Raw genomic sequence first — 26,074 nt, 5'->3', positions numbered from 1 at the left:
GGCAGTAGTCATTGTCTGTGTTAAAAGCTCTTGTAAGATGTTTGTGTCTTGGGGGGAATCTATGATAGCTCCCAGTTTGCAGTTAGCCTTTACCTCTGAGAAGTAGATTCCAAATAGGAGCTGTCTCCGTGTGGAGCCCTGAGGTATTCTGCTGGTGACTGGTCTCTTAGTGGAAGTGGTATCACCAATCCTGACTTGCTGGGTCCTGTCTTTGAGCCAGCTGGCAATAAGGTGAGTTATATAGGAGGTTTATGCTCAGTTCTGTGAGTTTCTCACCTATACCTGAGTGGGGTATTGTACTGAATGCCTTAGCCAGGTCACGGTATGTAGTATGTGCCATTTTCCCCTTATCCATTGCCTTGGTGACCACAAAGAAGTCCACGAGGTTTAGTAGGCATAAGTTTCCCTTGACAAAGCCAAACTGGATTGGGTCCAGTGTATTAATAAAGTTCAGGAATTGTTGTGCCTATTGAGTCAGTGTATGTTTCCCAGTCTATAGAGGGATAGTTAAAGTCTCTCATGAATAGGGTATTTGGTTTAATGGTGAGTGTCTCCAGTAGGCCTAGGTATGAGCTGTGGGATTCTATGAACATAGAGGGTGACCTATAACTTGCTAGGATTTTGTATGCGACTTTGTCTATGGTGATTTGCATATGGATAATTTCCATGGCATCGTCATGTTTAACCAACTTAGAGTTATGCTTGTTGCTAATATAGATTGAAACTCCTCCACCATTTGTCTGTGTCTGTGCAGCTGATGGTCTAACTGTGTGGAAGGCAGTGAAGCCTTGCACTGCCATAGTACTTTCTGTGTATTTAAACCATGTGTCAGTAATGGCAGAGATGTCTATATTCTCCAGAGTGAGGAGAGCTTGTAAGGTGTGGTGTTTCTTGTCTAGGCTCCTAGCATTGAGCAGTAATACCTTTAGGTTTCTTTGGGTTTTATTTGCTGTGTCGGTAGGTTTGTAAATTTGGCATTGACTAAAAAGGCTCTAAGGGGTGAATGAAGTTTTAGCCAATATTAAGAAGCCAAGGGGATACATGCAGACCATCCTTTACAAAGGAACATGGTCTGTTAACCATGTTCTTCCATGCTGACAGATATTGAATCCCTGTGGAAAGACACCAGAAACTCAGCCAGTTATTGAATTCAGTCATCCTTAGTGAAGGTAGAATGCTAGTCAATGCAAGGCACATATTTGCCTGAGAAACATATTCAGAGAGATCAACAATGTCTTCCATCATATAGTCCAGGGAAGTACATCTCAGGACATTAATGTCCACGTGAGTGACAGTCATACTGGCACCTGTGATGTAGTGACTTGAGTGTATGTATAACTCAGTGGATCCTGGCTCCAGATAAGCAGCTAATCATCATCATCTCCTTGTTCAGTCTGGTTAGTGGGGCATGTGCGTGTCATACAATGGACTTCCCTATTGGCTTGCCTTCTGGGCTTTGCACTTGGGGCTCCACTGGGTGTAGGAGTAAGCGTGGTGTTTGGTGTTACTTTTGGTGAGTGCTTTAGAGATGGCTGAGGAGAGCTTTTACCATTTTGTAGGCTTAGGAGGTCTTTGAGGTTTGGGAAGATTGCTGTTTAGTGCCTCAGAATAGGTTGGTTTATGTGTGTGGTGAACATTGTGTGGTGGATGTAGTGTGTGTGTGCTCTTACAACCTTGTTTGTATGCGAGATTATTCCTCTGGTGAAATTGTATGTGTCCATCTCTTGCATACTGTATTTATTTTTTTAGGGATTAAATGGTTGTCTGTAAACATGAGGCAATTGTTAGATTGTCTCAGGATGCCCATATCTACCAAGCTGGCTATGGGCTGGGCTACTATAGTTTGTGGACTGCATCATATAGAGGTTTTATGGTGTGGTCTCTGGATCTTACCACTAGACTAGGCTAGATTGTGCTAAGGTTTGATAGTAGTGCTGTTTAATGTGCAAACTAGCTGCTGTAAGCTTGTCTCTGGACAATGGCTATGTTTTAGCTGGAATAAGTTATAGGTTTTAGTTATAAGGGAAGTTTTATAGATAAAATTTACTTTCTGGGTATTTGTGTCCGTACGGGACATTGCTAACCTCTTGATGTAATAACACCAAGAAAGATTTCTTGTGAGTGTAATGTTACATCAAAACAACTTAAACAAACTACCTTGACAAGGCAGTTTCAAGTATTAGAGACCTTTAGAATGATTTAAAGACAAAATCAACAAATAAAGCTGAAATAAAGTATCACTTAAACAGTTAACTGAAGTGTAAAACAATAAAGTAAATATTTTGTCCATGAAGGATGGAGCAGGATTAACTCAAGACCCCCTCAGAGTATGGCTGAGATGCCAAGCAGATGGGAGATCTGGGAAAATAGAGCAGGAGACAATTTTAAGTATGGAAGGTTTGCTCAAGTACAATACTGGTTTGCTGGGTGGGAACTTAGTATTATGGTTATATGGAAAACAATGGCTGGGAAAGTACTTTAATAGGTTACACAACAGACAATGAAAGAGGGGATGGAGGGACTTTGGAGGTCAAATTACCATAAGGACGGAAGCCAGAGACAGACAGGCTGGAGCTAAATTCCTGTGGTTAGGATTTGAGAAACTTTTGGCTTAATGCCTTAGTGGGAGGTGGGGCAGACTCAAATAACAGGAAAAAAACAGTAGCAAGGTAAACAGAAATGCACCCAGGTCATGTCTTGCAAGACATGACCTGGGTACTTGGCAACTAGATGTGTGGAGTGTATTTAAACTTAGCCAGTTGTGAAATTGTAAATAAATAAATAAAAACAGTAATACTACAAAGAGGTAGAATTTGTCTTATTTAAGTTTAAAACTATCATATTTACCTAATCTAAACGTCATAAGTAGCATAGAGATGTTATTTGGTCATTAATGAGTGCATTGATGTTAAGGCTCTCATATGTAAAGAAGGGGGAATATTTTTGTGAGTTGAAAAATGATTACATTCAGGTATTAAAGTACGTTCTGAAAGGCTAAAAGAAGATCCATTAGCCACATATAACATTTCTTTTCAGTTTAATTGAATTCTATGCCATTCATTACACTGGAATAACAAGCAATATCAGTCATTATGGCTGGAACTAGGGTAGAAGACTGGCTGAGGAAGCAGGTTACCAACTAAAGTGTTTGCTTATATTATTTAAAGACTACAACAGGCTCAGCTCTGCTGTTTGATTATGTTATGTTTTGGAAGAAGGAATATTGGTGTTGCAAAACAGAATAACTGTGATACGAGCTAAGGACAGGTTACGCTGAGACAAATTGATACAGGGATTAAGATGAACTGATAGAAGTCTGGCTAAGATCTTAACAAGCTGAGTTTCTTCTTCTTTCCTGTCCGTCTAGCATTTCTTCCTGCACAAAAATGCTGTACCTCTTCCCTTAGTGTGGCAGTCAACATTAAACACACTACTGTACCCCTCTCTCTCTGCAGCAATCAGTGTTAAACACACTGCATCACTCTCTGTACGTAGCAGTCCATGTTAAACACGCATTTGAGCATTTAACATGGGCTTTGTTTTTTATTTTTTTTTACATTTTACATTCCTTTCTCTTAATTTTATTAACTGCATCAAAAGGCTGGGGGAAATTCTAAGATGCAATACAGGCTTTATAGTCTGTATTTGACAGTGTGTTTACTGAAACTTGAGTGCCTTATGCAACTGTTTTCTGGGGAGATGGTTAGGATTTTGCAGGAGATGCAGAAGTTTGACACCAGTAAGTCATACGTATTTGAGTATAAAAGATTCCTTTAGTGATGCCCTGTGGAAGGTTTTGCAATTGGTCTGCTTGACTGTGGTTTAAGTGTGTTTGATACACTTGCTGGGTCAGAATGTATTCTTCTATAAAGGTACATACTTCTGATTTCTTGCCTTGTTTTTCACTGGAGACATGCTTTACTCTCCTTCCCTAACAGTTTATCTGTTTTTGAGGAGAATGTCACATCTTAAGCCTTACATTGTTTAATGAAATTTTGGAGTCAGAGGATGCCTGAGGAGTGGAGAAAAAGTGTTTTGGTACCTTTCTTTAAGAATAAGGGTGATGTGTAGAGCTGCATTAACTACATAGGGATAAAATTGATCAGTCACAGCTTGAAGTTATGGGAAAGAGTAGTAGAAGCTAGGTTAAGAAGGGAGGTGATGATTAGTGATCAGCAGTATGGTTTCATGCCAGGCAAGAGCACTACAGATGCAATGTTTGCTCTGAGAGTGTTATTGGAGAAATACAGAGAAGGTCAGAAGGAGTTGCATTGTGTCTTTGTAGACTTAGAGAAAGCATATGACAGGGTGCCTAGAGAAGAGTTGTGGTATTGTATGAGGAAGTCGGGAGTGGCACAGAAGTATGTAAGAGTGGTACAGGATATGTACGAGGGTAGTATGACAGTGGTGAGGACTGCAGTGGGAGTGACAGATCCATTTAAGGTGGAGGTGGGATTACATCAAGGATCAGCTCTGAGTTCTTTCTTATTTGCAGTGGTGATGGACAGGTTGACAGATAAGATCAGACAGGACGCTCCGCGGACTATGATGTTTGCAGATGACATTGTGATCTGTAGTGAGAGTAGGAATCAGGTTGAGGAGACTCTGGAGAGGTGAAGATATGCTCTAGAGAGCAGAGGAATGAAGGTCAGCAGGGCTAAGACAGAATATATATGTATAAATGAGAGGGAGGGTAGAGGAATGGTGAGGATGCAGGGAGTAAAGTTGGTAAAGGTGGACGTGTTTAAGTACTTCGGATCAACAAGTCAGAGTAATGGTGAATGTGGAAGAGAGGTGAAGAAGAGAGTACAGGCAGGGTGGAATGAGTGGAGAAGAGTGTCAGGAGTGATTTGTGACAGATGGGTACCAGTAAGAGTGAAAGGGAAGGTCTACAAGAGGGTAGTGAGATCAGCTATGTTATATGGGTTGGAGACGTGGCATTGACAAAAAGGCAGGAGTCAGAGCTGGATGTGGCAGAGTTAAAGATGTTAAGATTTGCACTTGGTGTGACTAGGATGGATAGGATTAGGAATCAGTATATTAGAGGGTCAGCTCATGTTGGACAGTTTGGAGACAAAGCAAGAGAGACGAGATTGCATTGGTTTGGATATGTGCTGAGGAGGGTTGATGGGTATATTGGGAAAAAGATGCTAAGGATGGAGCTGCCAGGTAAGAGGAAAAGAGGAAGGCCTAAGATAAGGTTTATGGACGTGGTGAGAGAGGACATGCAGGCGGTTGGTGTGACAGAGCAAGATGCAGAGGATAGGAAGAAATGGAAAGAGATGATCCGCTGTGGCGACCCCTAACGGGAAAAGCCGAAAGATGATGATGTCACATCTTAAGCCTTACAAAGTTTTCATCCCTCAGTGTAACTTCTCCAAGTGTTGTGGGCTTCCAGTACCATTATGGGAATGGATCCATTCCATATCAGGGTATGATTAAAGTTCATTAAATCAGTTTTACTTCAGTCTTTAATGTTTGTCAGAAGTGTACTTCTCGGCAGCTGAAATGTGCCCAGAATTACCTCTTTCTGTAGTTCATAAGGGTTACACATATCGGGGGATGTTTAAGTATAATATTGTTTAAGTAAATTTTATTTTTTTAGTCCATCCTGTTTTTCCTATTAGTACTGGAACTGTCTGGGTATCTTTCTTTCACAATGATCTAATGTTTGCTTGTAAATCCAAATGTTTAAGACTTTGTGTCTCTTGGTATGTAAAACACTGTACAGGGTGGGTTTAGTATTTTGTGGGATCAACACTCCCTTTGTCTTTTTTCTTGGGCTACTCTATCTGGTTTTCTTGCATCTATTTTTGAACTGTCGGTAATGGGTGATCCCATGTGATATAAACATCATTGTCAATATTGCTTTGTGGCTCATGTTTCCAGTGCTTCTCAGTTACTTCTATTTTGTAGCGTTTGCACAATCCCCAGTGCAGGAGTCTTGCCACATTATTTTGCTTCAAAGTATACAGATCCTCAGCCATTACTGTATCATACTCAGCAATGAGACGTGCACCTGCTTTCTGTTATGTTTTACAGAATGTGTATTTGTCTGTTCCTCCCACTTTTGCCGTAGACTTTGTAAACCAGTATGTATGCAGCCCACTATCTTGGGCTGCCATTATTAACCTTTCATCTTTTGGTTGTGTTCCACTTCCACCGCTCCTTGACCATTCCTGCATCAAATCCTGATCAGCATGAGGTTGTTTTCTATACTTGCCACTGTATTTGTGGACTTTCGTATTTTCTTTCCTTTTCTTCTTGCCCTTTCCAGTATGTTCTTTTTTTTGCACTTTCAGTTGCTGTCTGATTTTTGTCAACTTCTAGTTTGATTTCCATTCCCACTTTCTACAAAAATACTTCTGCTAAACTAAGCAAAGATGTCATTTGCACATTTCTCAGAACCAAATGTTGGTCTTATATTATCTGAAACAAAACAGTGTAAGAAACTTCTCTGTGTGGAAGATTTTCAGTCCATATATCTAGTGTTAATCACTGTATATTAATCAGATCAGACAATAGTAGTAGAAGTAGTGAACTTAAACTCGTCTTAGTAAAATAAATAATAAAAAGTATATAATTGTACAGAATTACTAAGTATTCGAAAGTAATTCAAGCATGGCTGGCAGTCTGTTTCCAGTGGAAAATCCTTTATTAAGCACATAGACCACCATAGGTAGGTACTAGGCTATTGGTCCTAGGGCCTATATAAGCCTGTAAAAACACGAAACGACTAGGCGATTTAAATGAACCACCGATTTATTTAAACAAAAATAAAAACTTTAAGCGCTTTTTGTGTGGTTATATACATACAGACTTCTTCAGAAGGTACCATTACATAAACTAAGCCCTGTTTAAATACTCAGCAGCTGAAAAAGTGCGGGAAAATTAGTGACATCTATTAGATCTACTTAATATAGTCAGACATGAACATTGATCCTTATATGAAAAACAATAAAACTGTACATAGCCTGTACATGATTATATATACTTAAAATCAGAACTGTTTAAAGATGTCAAATACACATAATGATATTGCATACTAAAACAGTGAGACACAATTATTTACTATGTAAACATTTTACTCATAAATATTGAATATCATCTGAATGTTTATGTTTGCAAGCTTTTAAGCTTTAATATGCTCCTAATAGAGCTGCTCTTGACAATTGGATGGGAAATAGGAAATTCACCCTGAGGATCACTTCTGCAACTCTGTTAGACAGGTGCACAGGAAAATAACTTTCTTGGGTGACAAAAGCCAGGGAACTTTTTTGGCTAGACTTATATAGGCCCCAGGGCCGATAGACTAGTACCTACCTATGAACACCCCCCGCTATTTAAATATACCAACTCCGAGATCGCACTACATTGCGGTAAAGGGAAGTCTTCCCATTCCACGCTCTATGGAGATCCCCATTCAGACCGTTCAAACTTTTAAAAGTTCGATCATATGGTCTCGGCCATATGAAAGTCGAGCTTTTAAAAGTTCGACCATCTGAAGGGACCCATATATATATATATATATATATATATATATATATATATATATGTGTGTGTGTGTATTTTTTTTCTGCTTGCTCCCCTTGGACTGCTTATTCATCCCCACTTACCTGCTGTTTCACAAAGTTCCACAAATTTATATACATGTAAGTGTGTGTGTGTGTGTGTGTGTGTGTGTATTTGAATGGACGGGTGCCTGTCTGTTATCTTTTTCAGCTTGTGCAGTACATAACTGGAAAATGAGTAAATTTATAAATAAGTGAGTGGTCCAAGACAGGAGGCAGAGAAGTATGTGAGTCATCGGAAGGAGCATTAGGTGTATGTATGTAATGTGGTAGGTCAAGTACAAAGCCAGTAAAAACATGATCACTTGTGCAGCAAGAATTGCACAAAAATGTGACTGTGCAAAATCTACTAATACTAGTGGCTAGGAAGACATGATGAGCAAACTGCTGAATGTGTCACAATGGAGGGCAGTCTTCCATTTGTTTAATCTTTAGAGTCAAGTTATAGAGTGAAATGTTGCAAATTTGTCATCTCTTCAGTAGAAAAGCTGCCCATTTTACAATTCCATGGAGTAACAAATAAAAGTAGTAGTGTATTTCAGCAGTGGTTATGTAAGTGATTAATGCAGGCACAGTCTACTCATTATTCAGCAAGGAGGCAGACTGCTTTTATCTCTCTATTGGCCCATGAAGGGTGTCTCTTACAATGTGCCATTTTCTTCCAACACACCCTACTCTTTCCTTCGTACTAGCTCACCTGTCAGGTGTCTTTGTAAATTACTTGTTTTAATGCAAAAATGGCAAAAGGAATGTAAAGGCAAAAGTAATAATCTGAATAAGTGAGCATACTTTTGTTTCCTTTGACTTATTAGAAGTGTGTTGGTTTCTTATAAAAGCATTAACCTGGATTGTGAATAACTGAATAAGTGGATTGGAGGAACAGCGTTCCTTAACATTTATTTCATATGTGAAGTGTAGGTTGTGATTTGTATTGCTTTAACAGATTTTCTGTAGAAAAAGAGGAGGAGGAGAAGGACTTGATGGTATGTCTATATTCTGAAGCTCCCACACAGGGATGGTGAAGTCTTGGTACAGGTTTATAGTCTGAAGTCCCCACACAACATGGCACCATGCTCAGAATAGTGGCCGAGGGTATGGAGCAGAAAGGGTGGAGGGGCAGTTGATGGGTGTAAGTTTAGCTTTGTCGTTAGGCTCAGATATATAAATAACTCCAACCCAGTGATGCTGCAGTTCCTCCTAGCATGGCTGATTGGTCAGAGCACACAAGGTAAAGCTACACATCTTAGGAGTAAAGGCATGAGGACAGAGGATATAGAACTTGAAGGTGGGTTGTTTTAGCTTGGTGGGACTTCAGGAATGGGCAGGTGACACTGACAGAAATTAATGGGGCTCCTTAGTGTAATGACAGACTGAACACTTAAAAAAATAAAAACATTGGCTTGCTTTTCCTTTCCCTTCTTGTCTACAGCTGAGCGGTGAGGCACTGGCAGTCATGTCACAGTTGCAGAGGCATGCTCGACACCCTTTGAAGAACTCCATTTGTGCTGAAAGGACTGTGTGCTCAAAAGAGGGGATCCCAGCTTCAGTGCACTTTCATTGTGTGGAGGGAGAGGAGTCCCCTTCATTGAGATCAACATACTGTAGTGAGAAGGAGGTCTGTGACTTGGTCCCTTTGTCTGGCAAACCTGAGGTGTACGGGCTGGAACCTGTACATGTCAAGGAGGAGACTCCTGAGCTGTCAACTGCTAAAATCAAAGAAGAAGTCTTTGATTTGGATCCAGGACATGTACGAGTTTCAGAGCTGGACTCTATCCATATTAAGAAAGAAGTTTGTGATCTAGAATCTCTCTATATAAAAGATGGAGTCCTGGAGCGGTTGCCAATGAGCTGTGAAGAAAGAGTTCACTCTATTCAAACCACAAAGCCTAGATCAGGTAAGAAGTGTGGCACTTTCAGTAGGAATTTGTAGTAATTTTGCTACCACCTCATGATATTGCTTGTTTATTATTTATAGTTTCTATGTGTTTGCTTTTGTATCTGACATTTATTTATCTGTTTATTCACTGCTTTCTTCTGCCGTGTAGGATTCATGACTCATAAAGGGATTACCTGAGATGTGCAGTCCTGTGTTAATGGAACTACTCATTACCTCTTTTTGGCCTACTGAAAGAGCAGTCGATTTATTTTTACTTTATGCACCACTGATCTACTTATCCATTTTTGTCACTGTGGTAATGACCTTAGTGTTGATTCTCAGATGCCTGGCTTAGTGTGGGAGTCTCCTAACTGTGGAATTCCTGTTGGCCTGGCTCAAAGCAGAAATGACCTTATTTTGCTACCACCTCATGATATTGCTTGTTTACTGTTTACTCACTGCTTTCTTCTGCTATGACCTCATTGTGGAAGCCTAGCTTAGTATGTCACTGTGGATTCCTAGCTGCCTGGGTCACCATGAGAATGACCTCAGCATAGAGTCTGGCTCATTGTGGGAAGAAGCTCTCTGCACATGTTTAGCTGGCTGCCTCATAAAATGAAGGAGATTATTGTGGAAGCCTGGCTTCCCGGGGGGGGGGGGGGGTGGAGATGTTAAAAGAATTATAAGCAGAACTGGGAGACAGAGGAAAAAGGATTTCCATCATATTAAGGAGAATTAAGCTTTCTTTGAGTAAATTTTGAGATGCCCATTTCCAGGATATGGCTGTAGATTTATTTTTATTTATTTATTTACATTTGTTGACCGGGAGTGTCCGACTGGACGTAGCTCCATTTTCAGTGGAGGCCTGGGGAGAAAAGCACCACAGTTAAAATAAACAGACAGTAGTTACATTGGATTACATAGCGATTAACGATTTAACACAGCAATTACTTACAACATATTTACAGATGAAGAACATAGTACATCAGTAGACAACTAGAATCTTTATCCATGGAGTTCATAACAGACATTAACAAATGTTACAATAAGAAGTTCCTGCTGTATAATAAGTACTAGGCTTATGAGAATCTGAGCTTGCTATAATCAAGGTAGTTAGTGGAGTCGAAAGAAAGGTAGTGGTAGTAGATGTAACTGCTGGAACTACAATTGTAAGTATAACTGAAGTTAGTCAGGAGGCCATTTTGTGAAAGTAATGTACTAGTGCTACTCTTCACCAGGGGGGCAAGAATTACAAGAATACAGTTGGAGAGTTTGGTGTAGAAGAGTAATTACACCACTTTGTAGTTTGCGGTGTCTAACGTCAGGACAATTTTAAAAGGACACAAAGAAAGGAGTTTAATTATGGATTTTGATCTGTTAGGCAAGCATGAAGCACTGTATGAGAAGGGAAGGGATTGCAATAAACTGGTGGAACATACTTGACAGGACTACATAAAGCACTAGGGGTAAAGTATCAGTAAAAAGAGGCAACGTAGTAGGTAGAGGTGAACTGACTTGCCTGAAGAACATGAGGGGGGCTGTAAAAGTAGACAGAAGAATGAGATGGATGGGGAAGCAAACTGAGGGAAAGAATACCTCTCAAATGTACAGATTTTCATTATGGTTTTAGGAAATATCAATGTGGATTTAAAAAAAAACAGTTCAGTGGAAGATAGCAGGTGATCATAAAAGGCTGTTTAGATTTGTAAAGGAAAGAACTCGGCAAATAATTTGCAGGTTGGAAGCAAGAGAGACTAGGGAATGAAGAAGCCAGAACAAAGGTACCCAATATATTCTTCTTTTTCCACAAAACACAGACAGGGCAGGGTTATAATAATGGGAAAAGGGTTTAGGTAGGAATATAAAGAGGATGCTAGACATACATACAGACAGACCAGGGACTATGTCACAGCAGAAAAATTAGGTAAATTGACAATTCCTGACAAGGTAAAAGTTTGAGTGAATTGCCACTTTAGATACTTAACTGTTTGAAGTTCTTGACTGAACCTCACTCAGCAAGATTTTTTAGACTCTGTTTAGGTCAGAGTGTCATACTGAAAAACTAGAAGATGCCTATGGTATTGCAACTGCATAACAGGAAATGGAGTGAAAAGACTGGGAAGAAATAACAATGTAATTCAAGAAAGAGCCAGGCACAGGCATGCTAGCTTCACTTTTATGCCTGGAAATGTGACATAAAATGAAGGATTGTTAAGTCTAATAAACAGTTTCTCACCTGATTACAAATGGGACATTTTAAATTTAATACTATGAAAAGACTTCATCAAGGTTCATGATGCCTTGGTGCCACACAGAAGGATGCTGGTGCATAAACCCCCATAGACCTCTTCAGGTAGCTAAGCACCTGGTTATTAAATAGGAAACTGAAGGTAAAAACTAGAGGGGAGTAGACTAGTGAAAGCCAGTAACCTAATGGATACTGCAAGGCTCAATGCTGGGTCCAGTTTTGTTTTCAGTACTTTTATTATTTCTAAATAATAAAGGGAGCATAGACCAGGCACATTACACCTTCTTCAACAGGTTAGAGGAAACAAATAACACAACTGCAGTGAAAGTCCCTACCAGTCAAGGGGATGAAATACCACATCTCAAACCTACTGATGTTAGAAGAACTCTACGCAGGGTTAACTGAAGGAAGGCGGCTGAACTGACAACATCCTGTGATGGGTGCTCAGAAAATGCACTGACCAACTGACACATGTTCTTACAGATATCTACAGCATCTCACTAAGTCTGACTATCGTACCCAAATGCTTTATAACTATAAGACCTGTCCCAAAGAAGTCCACACCATTGGACCTAAATGACTGTCGCCCCATAGCACCACCTCGGTAGTAATGAAGTGCTTTGAGAGGCTGGTCTAGGACCATATGACATCCAGTCTCCTTGCATCCCTTGATCTATTCCAATTTGCATATCGACCAAATTTCTCCACAGAAGGTGCTATCTCAATGGCGCCACAAGTATCTATGGCCCATCTGGAAAACAAGAATTGTTACGCATGAATGTTGTTTATTGACTTTAGCTCTGCCTTCAACGCAGTGATCCCCCAACACCTGATAATAAAGCTTGGCCAACTGGGAATAAACACACCCCCTATGCAACTGGATACTGGACTTCCTCAAACAGCAGGTGTTGGAAATAGCACCTCCGAGAGTATCACTATGAAGGGTCTATATTACAACGTCGAACTTGTAAAAGTTCAAACGTTGTAATATTGAACCTGAAAGTCTGAAATCCAAAAATAGCGAAGCCATGGCGCATCAATTTTTTTCCCAGGGAAAAAAATTGGTGATCTGTTTTTGGGCTTTGCTATTTCCTCCACTGTGGTGCGATCTTGGAGTTGGTATATTTAAGTAGGGGGGATGTGGGGGGCACACTTTAGTTTAAGTTTAAGGTTTAATTTTTTGTTTGTTACGGAACAGCAATTTTTTCCCCTGGGAAAAAAAATCGCTGTTCTGTGTTTTCGTTATTCTTGGGTTTCGGACTTTAGGGTTCGAGATTACAACGCTCAACTTATGTTAGTTCGACATTGTGATATAGTCCCCACTATGAATACAGGGGTTCCTCAGGGCTGTGTACTGAGCCCTCTGTTGTTCACCTTGTTAACTCAAGAGTACACAGTCAAGTTTAACTCGAACCAAATAATCAAGTTTGCAGATGACACAACTGTTGTAGGTCTCATCAGCAACAGTGACGAATCAGCCTGTAGAGAGGAAGTTAGTCAACTCATTGTTTGATGCGACAACAACAATCTCTCATTAAATGTGAACAAACCAAAGAGATCATTGTTGACTTCAGAAGAAGGCATAAAAAACACTCTCCACTAACAATCCACAATGAAATAGTAGAGAGTGGAAAGCATAAAATTCTTGGAGGTACATATCACGGATGGCATAACATCGAGCATAAATACTACTGTCATTATAAAGAAAGTGCAGCAACGTCTTCATTTCCTGTGAAAGATGAGAAAGGCAAACCTCCCCTCTCCAGTCCTTATTATCTTTTACAGAGGTACCATAGAGAGTATACTAACCAATGGTCTCCCACTTGGTCCAGTAACTGTTCCACCTCGGACAATAAGGCCCATAGCAGAGAAAAATCATTGGAACCACATTCCCTGCCATTCAAGAAATATACCTGTCATGATGTGTCAGTAGGGCCAACAAGATTATCAGAGACACTACCCACCCTGCCCATGGACTGTTCACCTATTTATCTTCTCGTAAATGTTACCGCAGTACGAGATGCAAAACAGCCAGATACAACAAGAGTTTTTTTCCACAGGCCATCAGACTACTAAACTCATACTAACTCCACACTGCTGAACTCTGAACTCTGAAAAGGCTGTTGGAATTTCCAACCATAGTATTGCATATTTTTGTGCAATAACTTTGATGAAATAATCCCACTGGAATTCTCTTAATTCATATTCTTATGCAATCCTAAATGTGCAATAATAATTACAGCAATGCTAAATGTGCAATAATGATTACAGCAATCCTAATTGTGCAATGATTACAGCAAGCCTAAATGTTCAGTAATAATTACAGCAAAAAGTTCCCCCTTTCTGTGCAATTTTTATGTATAGAGTCTAAGACCATAATGTGTGTCACGTCAGTAGTAGCTGTTGTAATACAGATTGTCTATATGTGAAAATGCCTCTACTTTGAGAAGGATTAATGAAATTTTGTTCAGTGATGCACAGGTTGTATAATCTGAATGACAATAAAGTTTACTTTGACTTTGATATTATGTTTGCTGATGGCATAGATATTGGAACAACACTTTAGTGGCCTCCAAAAGACATGCTTGAATGGGCATGCTTTCGCTGAAGGTTGGGCTGGCAACTTGGCATCTTAAAAATCTACTGCCAATCATTAGTGGACCGTAGTTCCGCTGTGGCTACCCCTAACCGGGAAAAGCCGAAAAGACAAACAACAACTCATGGATGGGAGGGGTGATAGGAAGCAGCTTGCAACAAGATCTTCAAAAACTGGCAATGTGGAAAGGTAGCGACATAAACCAATCTCGCTGGAGGTCCTCATCCTGCCCCCACCTGAAACAAAAAGACCACAGTGAAAAACTTCTCAAAAGCCGATTTCACACTTCTAAAAACTAGTGTGGTCTCCTTTAAGGCCCCTGAGCCAGTGGTAAACATTACTCAAACCGCTGAATCACTTACAAATGCCTTCTACCAGCACCTACAGGACTGCATGGATCAGGCAATCCCAAACAAAACTAAGACTCTCTGTACCAAAGGCAAGCATCCAGTCTGGTGGACCCCAGCCATAAACAAGCTCTACAACAAAAGGAGGAAGCTACTACAAGACAGAGCAAAATCCTTGAAAGGTAAGACACCTTTGATCATTATAAGTAAAAAACTAAGAGCTCTCATAAAATCATCCAAGGCAAATTTTGAGAGAAAAATCGCCAAGGACTCTAAAGAGAATCATAAGGCCTTCTTTAGCTATGTTAGAAACCTAGGAGGAAACTCCCAGATATGCTCAGAATTAGTTCAAATGATGTGAAAATTACTGAACCTACACACATTGCCAACATACTGGCTGACAGGTTCAGTGCAAACTTCTCCCCCCCGCCTCCTCAAAAGGAGAGATATCTATTTCAGAGGATTGTAGCCCCCCAAACATCTCCAACGCCCAGGTGAGGACTGGCCTCACTAAGGCAAAAAACACAGCATCCATGGGACCGGATGGTGTCCCCGGCTGTGTGCTTCATGAACTCAATGAGGAATTAAACCCACAGTTAGGACAGCTGTTTAATCTTAGCCTCACCTCAGGATACGTGCCCAAGGAGTGGCGACGGCGACTGTGGTCCCACTTCATAAGGGCGGTGCCTCCACAGACCCTGGAAATTACCGCCCATTAGCTTGACAAGCCTTATCTGCAAAGCCATGGAGAGGATCATAATGGAACTCATAAATAAAGACATAGGAACTTGCAGACTTTGGATCCAACTCAGTTTGGCTTTGTCAAAGGCAGATCCTGCCTCTTAAACTTGGTTGACTTTTTGAGACAGTCACCAAGGCCATTGATGAGGGAAAGGCAGTCCATACAGCCTACCTCGACCTGGCAAAGGCCTTGACACAATACCCCACTCAGGTATCATCGAAAAACTCATCAGCTTGAATGTAAACCCATACATCACAAGATGGGTTGCAAACTGGCTAAGTGACAGAACCCACAGGGTCAGAGTTGCTGGAGCCATGTCAGACTCAAAGCCTGTCACAAGTGGTGTCCCACAGGGCTCAGTCCTGGGTCCACTCTTGTTCGGCATCTACTTTTCTGAAGTACAAGCAAACACAGGAGGGTTATGGCTGACAAAGTTTGCAGATGACTGCAAACTGGGCGCCATAGTCGAAAACACATCTGACACAGATATCCTCCAGAAGGGCCTCACAGAAATGGATAACTGGTGCCAGAGCCATGGCCTGAAGTTAAACGCCAAAAATGCATAGTCATACCCTTTGGGAAAAACAAGGCTACCCTAGCTACCATATAGGTGGCAATCCACTGAGCACAGAAAAAGTCATCAGAGATCTGGGGACCCAGGTTGACAGTAGCCTTTCGCTTGACACTCATGTTGCTAAAGTAGTTAGGAAAACCTTCTATATCACCCACCTGATCATGAAGGGATTCACATCTAGATCAAGGGAGGTCATCGTCCCCTGTACTCATCACTTATTAGACCTATGATTGAGTACAATGCCCCGCTCGGAATGTATCTGACCAGACACCTGCTGCAGCTTGAAAGGCCCCAAAAGTTCCTCACCAAAAGGATAAAGGGTCTCAAAATATGTCTTATGCTGCCCGACTGAAAGAACTCCAGCTCTATTCAGTCTCATACCGCTTGCTCAGAGGTGACCTGTGCCTGACATATAAGGCCATGTCAAACCCAGATTTGATGAATATGCTTCACCTCAAAAATCTAGATCCCTCAGAACCACAAGGGCGGAGACTTAAACCTTGACACGGTTATAAATAGAACGTGCTGGAGGGACAGATTCATCACCCAGAGACTCCCTATGCTGTGGAACAAAATCCCGGTACATGTGAGGCAGAGCACCTCTCTGGTCTTGTTCAAGAGGAATCTTGACCAATGGATGGGAGATTGCAGATATACCCCAGGGATTACTTCAGCGTCACTGCTTGACAGAGGCACAGCAAAATGATAGGCATAGTTTTTATTCAAACTAAAGGGGTGGCGAAAGCCACATAACTATGGGCTAGGCTTATAAATGCCCTTGGGCAGATAGCCTAGTATGAACCTATGAACCTATGAACCTATGAATATAAAGAGGATGCTAGACATACATACAGACAGACCAGGGACTATGTCACAGCAGAAAAATTAGGTAAATTGACAATTCCTGACAAGGTAAAAGTTTGAGTGAATTGCCACTTTAGATACTTAACTGTTTGAAGTTCTTGACTGAACCTCACTCAGCAAGATTTTTTAGACTCTGTTTAGGTCAGAGTGTCATACTGAAAAACTAGAAGATGCCTATGGTATTGCAACTGCATAACAGGAAATGGAGTGAAAAGACTGGGAAGAAATAACAATGTAATTCAAGAAAGAGCCAGGCACAGGCATGCTAGCTTCACTTTTATGCCTGGAAATGTGACATAAAATGAAGGATTGTTAAGTCTAATAAACAGTTTCTCACCTGATTACAAATGGGACATTTTAAATTTAATACTATGAAAAGACTTCATCAAGGTCTGCGATGCCTTGGTGCCACACAGAAGGATGCTGGGGTGCATAAACCCCCATAGACCTCTTCAGGTAGCTAAGCACCTGGTTATTAAATAGGAAACTGAAGGTAAAAACTAGAGGGGAGTAGACTAGTGAAAGCCAGTAACCTAATGGATACTGCAAGGCTCAATGCTGGGTCCAGTTTTTGTTTTCAGTACTTTTATTATTTCTAAATAATAAAGGGAGCATAGACCAGGCACATTACACCTTCTTCAACAGGTTAGAGGAAACAAATAACACAACTGCAGTGAAAGTCCCTACCAGTCAAGGGGATGAAATACCACATCTCAAACCTACTGATGTTAGAAGAACTCTACGCAGGGTTAACTGAAGGAAGGCGGCTGAATCCGACAACATCCTGTGATGGGTGCTCAGAAAATGCACTGACCAACTGACACATGTTCTTACAGATATCTACAGCATCTCACTAAGTCTGACTATCGTACCCAAATGCTTTATAACTATAAGACCTGTCCCAAAGAAGTCCACACCATTGGACCTAAATGACTGTCGCCCCATAGCACCACCTCGGTAGTAATGAAGTGCTTTGAGAGGCTGGTCTAGGACCATATGACATCCAGTCTCCTTGCATCCCTTGATCTATTCCAATTTGCATATCGACCAAATTTCTCCACAGAAGGTGCTATCTCAATGGCGCTTCAAGTATCTATGGCCCATCTGGAAAACAAGAATTGTTACGCATGAATGTTGTTTATTGACTTTAGCTCTGCCTTCAACGCAGTGATCCCCCAACACCTGATAATAAAGCTTGGCCAACTGGGAATAAACACACCCCCTATGCAACTGGATACTGGACTTCCTCAAACAGCAGGTGTTGGAAATAGCACCTCCGAGAGTATCACTATGAAGGGTCTATATTACAACGTCGAACTTGTAAAAGTTCAAATGTTGTAATATTGAACCTGAAAGTCTGAAATCCAAAAATAGCGAAGCCATGGCGCATCAATTTTTTTCCCAGGGAAAAAAATTGGTGATCTGTTTTTGGGCTTTGCTATTTCCTCCACTGTGGTGCGATCTTGGAGTTGGTATATTTAAGTAGGGGGGATGTGGGGGGCACACTTTAGTTTAAGTTTAAGGTTTAATTTTTTGTTTGTTACGGAACAGCAATTTTTTCCCCTGGGAAAAAAAAATCGCTGTTCTGTGTTTTCGTTATTCTTGGGTTTCGGACTTTAGGGTTCAATATTACAACGTTCGAACTTATGTTAGTTCGACATTGTGATATAGTCCCCACTATGAATACAGGGGTTCCTCAGGGCTGTGTACCGAGCCCTCTGTTGTTCACCTTGTTGACTCAAGAGTACACAGTCAAGTTTAACTCGAACCAAATAATCAAGTTTGCAGATGACACAACTGTTGTAGGTCTCATCAGCAACAGTGACGAATCAGCCTGTAGAGAGGAAGTTAGTCAACTCATTGTTTGATGCGACAACAACAATCTCTCATTAAATGTGAACAAACCAAAGAGATCATTGTTGACTTCAGAAGAAGGCATAAAAAACACTCTCCACTAACAATCCACAATGAAATAGTAGAGAGTGGAAAGCATAAAATTCTTGGAGGTACATATCACGGATGGCATAACATCGAGCATAAATACTACTGTCATTATAAAGAAAGTGCAGCAACGTCTTCATTTCCTGTGAAAGATGAGAAAGGCAAACCTCCCCTCTCCAGTCCTTATTATCTTTTACAGAGGTACCATAGAGAGTATACTAACCAATGGTCTCCCACTTGGTCCAGTAACTGTTCCACCTCGGACAATAAGGCCCATAGCAGAGAAAAATCATTGGAACCACATTCCCTGCCATCCAAGAAATATACCTGTCATGATGTGTCAGTAGGGCCAACTAGATTATCAGAGACACTACCCACCCTGCCCATGGACTGTTCACCTATTTATCTTCTCGTAAATGTTACCGCAGTACGAGATGCAAAACAGCCAGATACAACAAGAGTTTTTTTCCACAGGCCATCAGACTACTAAACTCATACTAACTCCACACTGCTGAACTCTGAACTCTGAAAAGGCTGTTGGAATTTCCAACCATAGTATTGCATATTTTTGTGCAATAACTTTGATGAAATAATCCCACTGGAATTCTCTTAATTCATATTCTTATGCAATCCTAAATGTGCAATAATAATTACAGCAATGCTAAATGTGCAATAATGATTACAGCAATCCTAGTTGTGCAATGATTACAGCAAGCCTAAATGTTCAGTAATAATTACAGCAAAAAGTTCCCCCTTTCTGTGCAATTTTTATGTATAGAGTCTAAGACCATAATGTGTGTCACGTCAGTAGTAGCTGTTGTAATACAGATTGTCTATATGTGAAAATGCCTCTATTTTGAGAAGGATTAATGAAATTTTGTTCAGTGATGCACAGGTTGTATAATCTGAATGACAATAAAGTTTACTTTGACTTTGATATTATGTTTGCTGATGGCATAGATATTGGAACAACACTTTAGTGGCCTCCGAAAGACATGCTTGAATGGGCATGCTTTCGCTGAAGGTTGGGCTGGCAACTTGGCATCTTAAAAATCTACTGCCAATCATTAGTGGACCGTAGTTCCGCTGTGGCTACCCCTAACCGGGAAAAGCCGAAAAGACAAACAACAACTCATGGATGGGAGGGGTGATAGGAAGCAGCTTGCAACAAGATCTTCAAAAACTGGCAATGTGGAAAGGTAGCATCTAACTTTGTTGAAAAGAACATCATAATCATGCAGTTCATGACGAGTGGCTCTGGAATTTAGTGCAGGGTAGAGGAACAGATCTTGAAAAGACTGAGGGAAAAAGGCTTTGCCTGATTATCCCATTATCCCATGTGAATTCACTGCTGCAGAACAATTCATGTTAATGAAAGTGATAAGGTGATCTTGTATTGTATGACATGTATGGGTTAGAGGCACAAAAACATGCTTTTCTTCCACTGTTCTGCACTACTAAGGCATACTTGGAGTTGTAGCTACAGTTCTGTGCGGAGTGGGAGGCTCACATGAAATTTAAGGAAACATAGAAATTAGGCTTTGTAAAAATGCTGCAAGCACTGTGCAGGTCCACCGTGGTTTAAGGAAAGAAACATAATATGAATTCTGCTTTAACTTGTGAGAGTGGTCATATGATAGGCTGGAGTTCAGATGAATGGGCATATGGAATTGAGGAGACACAAGTAGGAGGTTAAATGTGTAGCAGAGAATATATTACTAATTCTGTAGTACTGGCAGTCAGTAGCAGTGATGGGAAAGGAGAGCAGTAGTGGACTGAACTGGTGTTGGTGCTCAGAAAAATAATTGCTAAGTAAAACTAAAGAATAATTGATAATTAATGTTAGAAGTAAGGCTAACAGAGTCTTGATGGTTGTTACTTCTATTACACCAGAGCTCTGTTAGTGTTGTTTGAGTGACCTTGAAGGCCCATTGTTTGGCATTATAGATTTGACACATGGCAGAGGAACAGTGTACACTCGCCATCACTTTCACAGAAGTCCAAATGTGGAAAGATGAACTAGACTATACAAGCAGCCGAAAAATGTTGAAATCATTCTTTGACAAATGTTGGATACGTGTGAGTTAGTACTGTTATGCTGGAGGGTATTTGTCAGTGTTCTGATGTGTACATTAGCCCCTTCTACACTACCACAGCAAAGATGTAAAACAGAAATATATTTTTGGATTTGATGGCCAGTATGTGAGAAAACAGTGAATATATGCTAACAAGCTCCCCAACTTCTGACTCTCTTGCTGTTCAGTATTCTGACTTCACTGTTGCTGGACTTCAGAGTTTGAGGACGAGAGATAACTGGTTCTGTTGGAAAACAAAGTATTTAATTTTCCCTGAGACTGTGCATCCAAAGGGCAGGAATATTTAGGTGAGAGTGGCGCTGGCAGGATCAGGCCACACAAAAAAAAAAAAATATTATATGGGCTGTTAGATTTCAGTAGTTAGTTTTAGTTGAGTGTTTTTATCCTACTCTTTGAGATCTTGTCTATGATTTTATAGCTTTCCCATTTGCTAATATTGGCTTTTCCATTCAGGATTGTATGGAATAAGGCTATAAATGTCAGGCTAGTCCCATTTTTCCCAGCTGGTAGGCTATCCGAAGACCCAACTTCACAAAGGCATGTTCAGCTGTGTGGAAGTTCCATTGTAATTTCTTAAGCACAGTAATACCGCACTTCTTCATGCTTTTGCACTCAGATTTAAGAAAATTCTTTTTATAAGGTTGGTTAGCCCAGCAAATGAATTCAAGAAATTCCTAGATGAAGCACAGCATAGCTGTATAGGGAGCTTGCTATAATATGCAGCTTCACAGAACCATTTGTTTTCTGTAGCATCTCCCTATGTTTGTATCAGCTCACTGTGGAGGTTTCCTCCCTGGCTTAGTCCATGTGTTAGCTCATTATATGGCTCTGTGGCTGAGTCTGTGACAGAGCTTGATGAGGACATCACTTGGTATAAGTCTACATTTTCTGAGATTGTATGATTTCCTTACTTAGTACACAAGTAAGGAGTCTAAGAACACGCTGGAGGTGTAACTGCTTTGCTTAGCATAGAATTAAGCTTGAAGCATTTGCAGAGTTTTCTGTTTTTGTGCTGAAGCTAAACCACTGTGACTTCCTGGTTTCTTTTTTCAGCACAGGAATGAGCTGTCTGCAGATTTTTATTTTTTTTATTGTTGGAAGGAGTTCATTAGGGAGATTTAGAGTCAATATTCAGAATAGGAATGAGCTTGCTTTGAAGACCTGGCTAAGCACACGAATGAGATTGCTATGGAGATATGACTTAGTGTGTGTGTGTGTGTGTGTGTGTGTGTGTGGGGGGGGGGGGGGGGGGGCAGGATACTTACTTCAGCAAAGGAATGAACTAGCTGTGGAAGCCTGGCTCTGTTATGAGGTAGGCTTTAACAGAGACCTGGCATTAGATAGTAAATGTCTAGCTCCATAACTTAGTGCAAGAATAGATTCACACAGAGCATGTCTAATTCTCACTCTTCTCTCTCTTTGTGGGAATAAGCTTGTTATGGTGACTGGCTGAAGTGGCTATCTAAATTATGTAAGGAAGTTGTTTATTTGCATGTGTGTGTGTGTGTGTGTGTGTGTGTGTGTGTGTGTGTGGGGGGGGTTCAAGATCCAGAATCTCTTACATGGGCATAGTTGCTAGCCAAACTGTATAAGATGAGTTAGTGGAATTGGCTATTACGTGATGTCATAAATGACAATACCAATTTGCTATTACTAAGTTCATGTTTGTGTTATAAAAACAACTCTTTCATTCCTTCCTTCTTTTGAGAGAAAAGTAGAGCAACTCTTTGTGTAGAGGTTCGTGTCACCACACTGTCTATTGTTGACAGCTAGGACAGTAATTTCAGTCCCACCAGGGCCCAAATCCCATCTTTCAGATGCACAAATAAAACTCGGCATTAAGCAGCTAGCAGTATGTTATTTATTTCTTCATTGTGGTGTAGACCTTGTTCTTTAAAGGTCTGATACAGCATCAGCTTTATGGTAATGAAGTATTCCTCTGGTGTCTTCAGAAACCGGCCATAATGTCACATGGCCTGGCATATAATGTCACATGGCCTGGCATATAATGTCACATGGCCTGATCTTGCATTGACATAGAGACTTTGTTTAAAAAGTGGCCCTGTAGGTTTAGACTGTATTTAAGCCTGATGATGTAATTAACATTTGACAAATGCAGAATGATGTGATTTATAATTAACATTTGACAAATGCAGAATGATGTGATTTATAATTAACATTTGACAAATGCAGAATGATGTGATTTATAATTAACATTTGATAAATGCAGAATGATGTGATTTACCTTCCATTATTACAAGGGGGATGTGAACTTCTGCTTCAGTGGTATTTTTTTTTATTTTACTTGTATCATTCTTTTAAGTCATTCTAGTTAAATGTGACTGAGCCTATTTTATTGGGACAAAAGAGGTCAAGCCTGCATAGTGAGAAAGACCTACAAGTGCAAGTAGTCTGAAGGTATGGCTAGTTAAGAAAGGAGTCTAGAGGCCTGGCAATGCTGTCTTAATATGGAACACAGTGGAGGGGCTTAAGTAATGCAGCAGGGAGAGAAATGTAGCTAATGCTTCTGACAATGAAGCGTAGATTGGCATCGTGGCTAAGCACAATTATTGGTTGGTTGGTCGGTAATATTGCTGAAGCCAGAAAGTCAAGGCTTGATAATCAAATTTGTACAGACTTCTTAGAAACTGTTGTAAGACTCTCATCAAGTAATGTAAAAGAAGATTCTTCCAGAAAAGCAATCTAATTCATCAGTCAAAGAACTTTTAAAGATACAATGCTGCCAGACTTTGTAGGATATTTCCTATGGTTGGCTCATCTTGCTGGAGATGTAGGGCGTGTGATCATGCTGATTAGGTACATGTGTTCTGGGACCATACAACACTGGATAACTTTCAGAGTGAGAGAGGTACGAAGCCTGTGCTACTATCTGGTTTTTGAATACTTTGTAGTTTTTAAGCCCAGTTTTTAATTAGATGGCCACCAGACTTGGGAGCAAGCAGCTGAAAAGTAAAGCTTTTGAACTTCTTCTTGTTACCAACAAAAAAGGCCTGCATAAAATTTTGGAAGTGTCATCAACCCCCTCAGATTTCAGAAGTCACTGCTGTGATGAATGAGATTAGGGAACTAGAGATGACATATCTCTGAAAATCACTTGAATCAAAAGGCCATAGAGAAATGGTGTGCTTGGTCTCTTCATTTTAATAATCAAACGTCTTTCCTTAGGGGATATTAACATCAGTTTTGGTCCAGAGTTTTTGTTTTCTCTATATGTTTTACTGTTACTATTACTGTTTTATATATTGTAGTCTTTTGCATGTAATTCTGCACTCTGGTATATTGAAACACTTCAATTGAACACTGGCAATATTGATATGTTTATGTGTACTATGTGTTTGTTAAATTGTTCATTAATAAAGGCTTTGTTTAAAACAAATAGTTTTGGAGAAGTATTTATAAACTCAATAACCCTGGCCATTTAGTGAGATTATCTCCACTACCCATACCTCTCAACGGTCTGTTCCTCATAAAATTTCTGGTTATCTGTCAAATGACTGGGATGATCTGAGGACTGAAGTGACTAAATAATATGCATTTGAATTTCAGACTTCAGATCCTTCAAAAAATGTATGTTAACACAAAATCTGTTATTGTATCACCTTACTAAGTTTATGAGTAATATTTAAAATGTGTTGCTAGTTTTGTTCCTTTGTCCCCCCATTTAGTCAGACTTTGTCCAGATTTCTTACACTAAGAGGTTAAGAGGCATGCCATTCCATCTACCCCCCCCCCCGGATTTTCACAATGGACCCCATTTCATGCACCTCATTGGCTCATTTGTTCCTTCCTTGGAAGCAGGAACCAGGTATCCCCAGACAGAATGAGAAACAGCCAATTCATTCTATAGCTGTAGTGAATTATATTACTTTTTCTTCTTCTGGGATGCAAGAGTGTGGTGGGGTGGTAGGGAGTGAACTAGAAGAGCCCACATAATTTCCATCCAGCTTAACCCCACCCCTATACACAGCTGGCAGACTGAATGGCTGCCACTCAGGGAGAAATATGCATGCTACCAATATTTTTCCCCTGACATCTCACTCAGTGCAAGTGTACTTGGCTGCTTGTGCAAGCGGTCATCTACCCTTCAATAGGCTTTGCTAATGTAATGAGCTGAATCACCTCTCTCCCACCATGAGGGTTTTATAGTGTATTTCAGCTAGGTATTAGTATCGTACCGTACTATTTCTTTCTCTTTATTGTTTGGTGTTTACAACTCCTAAAGCGAATGTTTGTTACATTTTTATTTGCTGTGCACTGTAGCATCCAAGGTATCTGGATGGTCCTCTTTTACCATTCATATACCAGTGTCTATTTATTGAGTTATCTTTGAATTCTCCCTAGATTATTACTAATTTTCTTAAAGTACGGGTGCCATACTATGTCTCCAGACTGCGTAATGGGCAGCACCCATATGGTATACAGGAAGCCATGACCTGGGGAAGTATATGTTTAATGTAAGTGGGTGTGACAGTCTTTCTAGACTTTTTAAGCATCTTTGTCACTGACAAAGGTTCCCTCCTGGCTAAATGCATATCTGGAGAGTAATTGTGGGCATTCCTACACTATGTGCGGTAGTGCAGTGTTTGCTTGTCGCCTCACAGCAAGAGGTTGTCTGGTTCAATTCATGGCTGGGGTGTATTCTGTGCAGAGTCTGCACGTTCTCCTGCATTAATTTGTGTTTTCTCCAGGTGCTCTGGTTTCCTCCCATGTTTCAAAGACGTGTCTGGAGCATTTCTCCCCTTGCCTCCACTGAGGAGTCACTTACTTAGAAGACAGACAAACAGAGCTGAGTGGGAGTATACCTTGTTTTACATATGCTGTGTTAAGAGGTATGCAGCAAGGTTTGCTGATGGAACCCCTTTTGTTCACTTGGTAAGCAGCGCAGTTATCATGGCAAGCTTCTTGTGTTGTACTATGCAGACGAATTTACTTTCCTTGCATTTGATAGTACTGTTTCTAATATCAGAGAGGAACTGAGGAAAGGTATCATAACCTGAAGCATCATTTGAAAGTCTCTGGTCTGCACATTAATACTGCAAAAACTAAGGTTATGGCGTTCTCCAGCAAACACCTTAGAGAACTAATCATACATATGTATTTCCTATATCCTCTCTTAAAGGCAAGTCCCTTGAGCTCTTTAGCTCACTTGGCTAACTCACCATTTGACTGAGCAATTGCCTGTATTTTGAAGAACATGT

The 26,074-nt window shown here is 40.5% G+C and overlaps 1 protein-coding gene across 1 annotated transcript in view; it reads left to right on the top strand.

The window, feature by feature from the left end:
* Nucleotides 1-26,074, top strand: part of LOC122809382 (myb-related transcription factor, partner of profilin-like) — a 107,132-nt gene that overhangs the window by 5,578 nt on the left and 75,480 nt on the right. Inside the window, exon 2 of the mRNA XM_044080837.1 lies at nt 9,001-9,466. Within this exon, the coding sequence (XP_043936772.1) occupies nt 9,025-9,466 (442 nt within the window). The 5' untranslated portion in view covers nt 9,001-9,024. The remainder of the gene's footprint in view (nt 1-9,000; nt 9,467-26,074) is intronic.

Source organism: Protopterus annectens, chromosome 8.part0 (genome assembly GCF_019279795.1).
Source record: "Protopterus annectens isolate FY-2018-M chromosome 8.part0, PAN1.0, whole genome shotgun sequence".
Lineage (NCBI taxonomy): Eukaryota > Metazoa > Chordata > Ceratodontiformes > Protopteridae > Protopterus > Protopterus annectens.
Note: the sequence above shows the minus strand (reverse complement) of the source record. Positions and strands in the feature narration are given on the sequence as shown.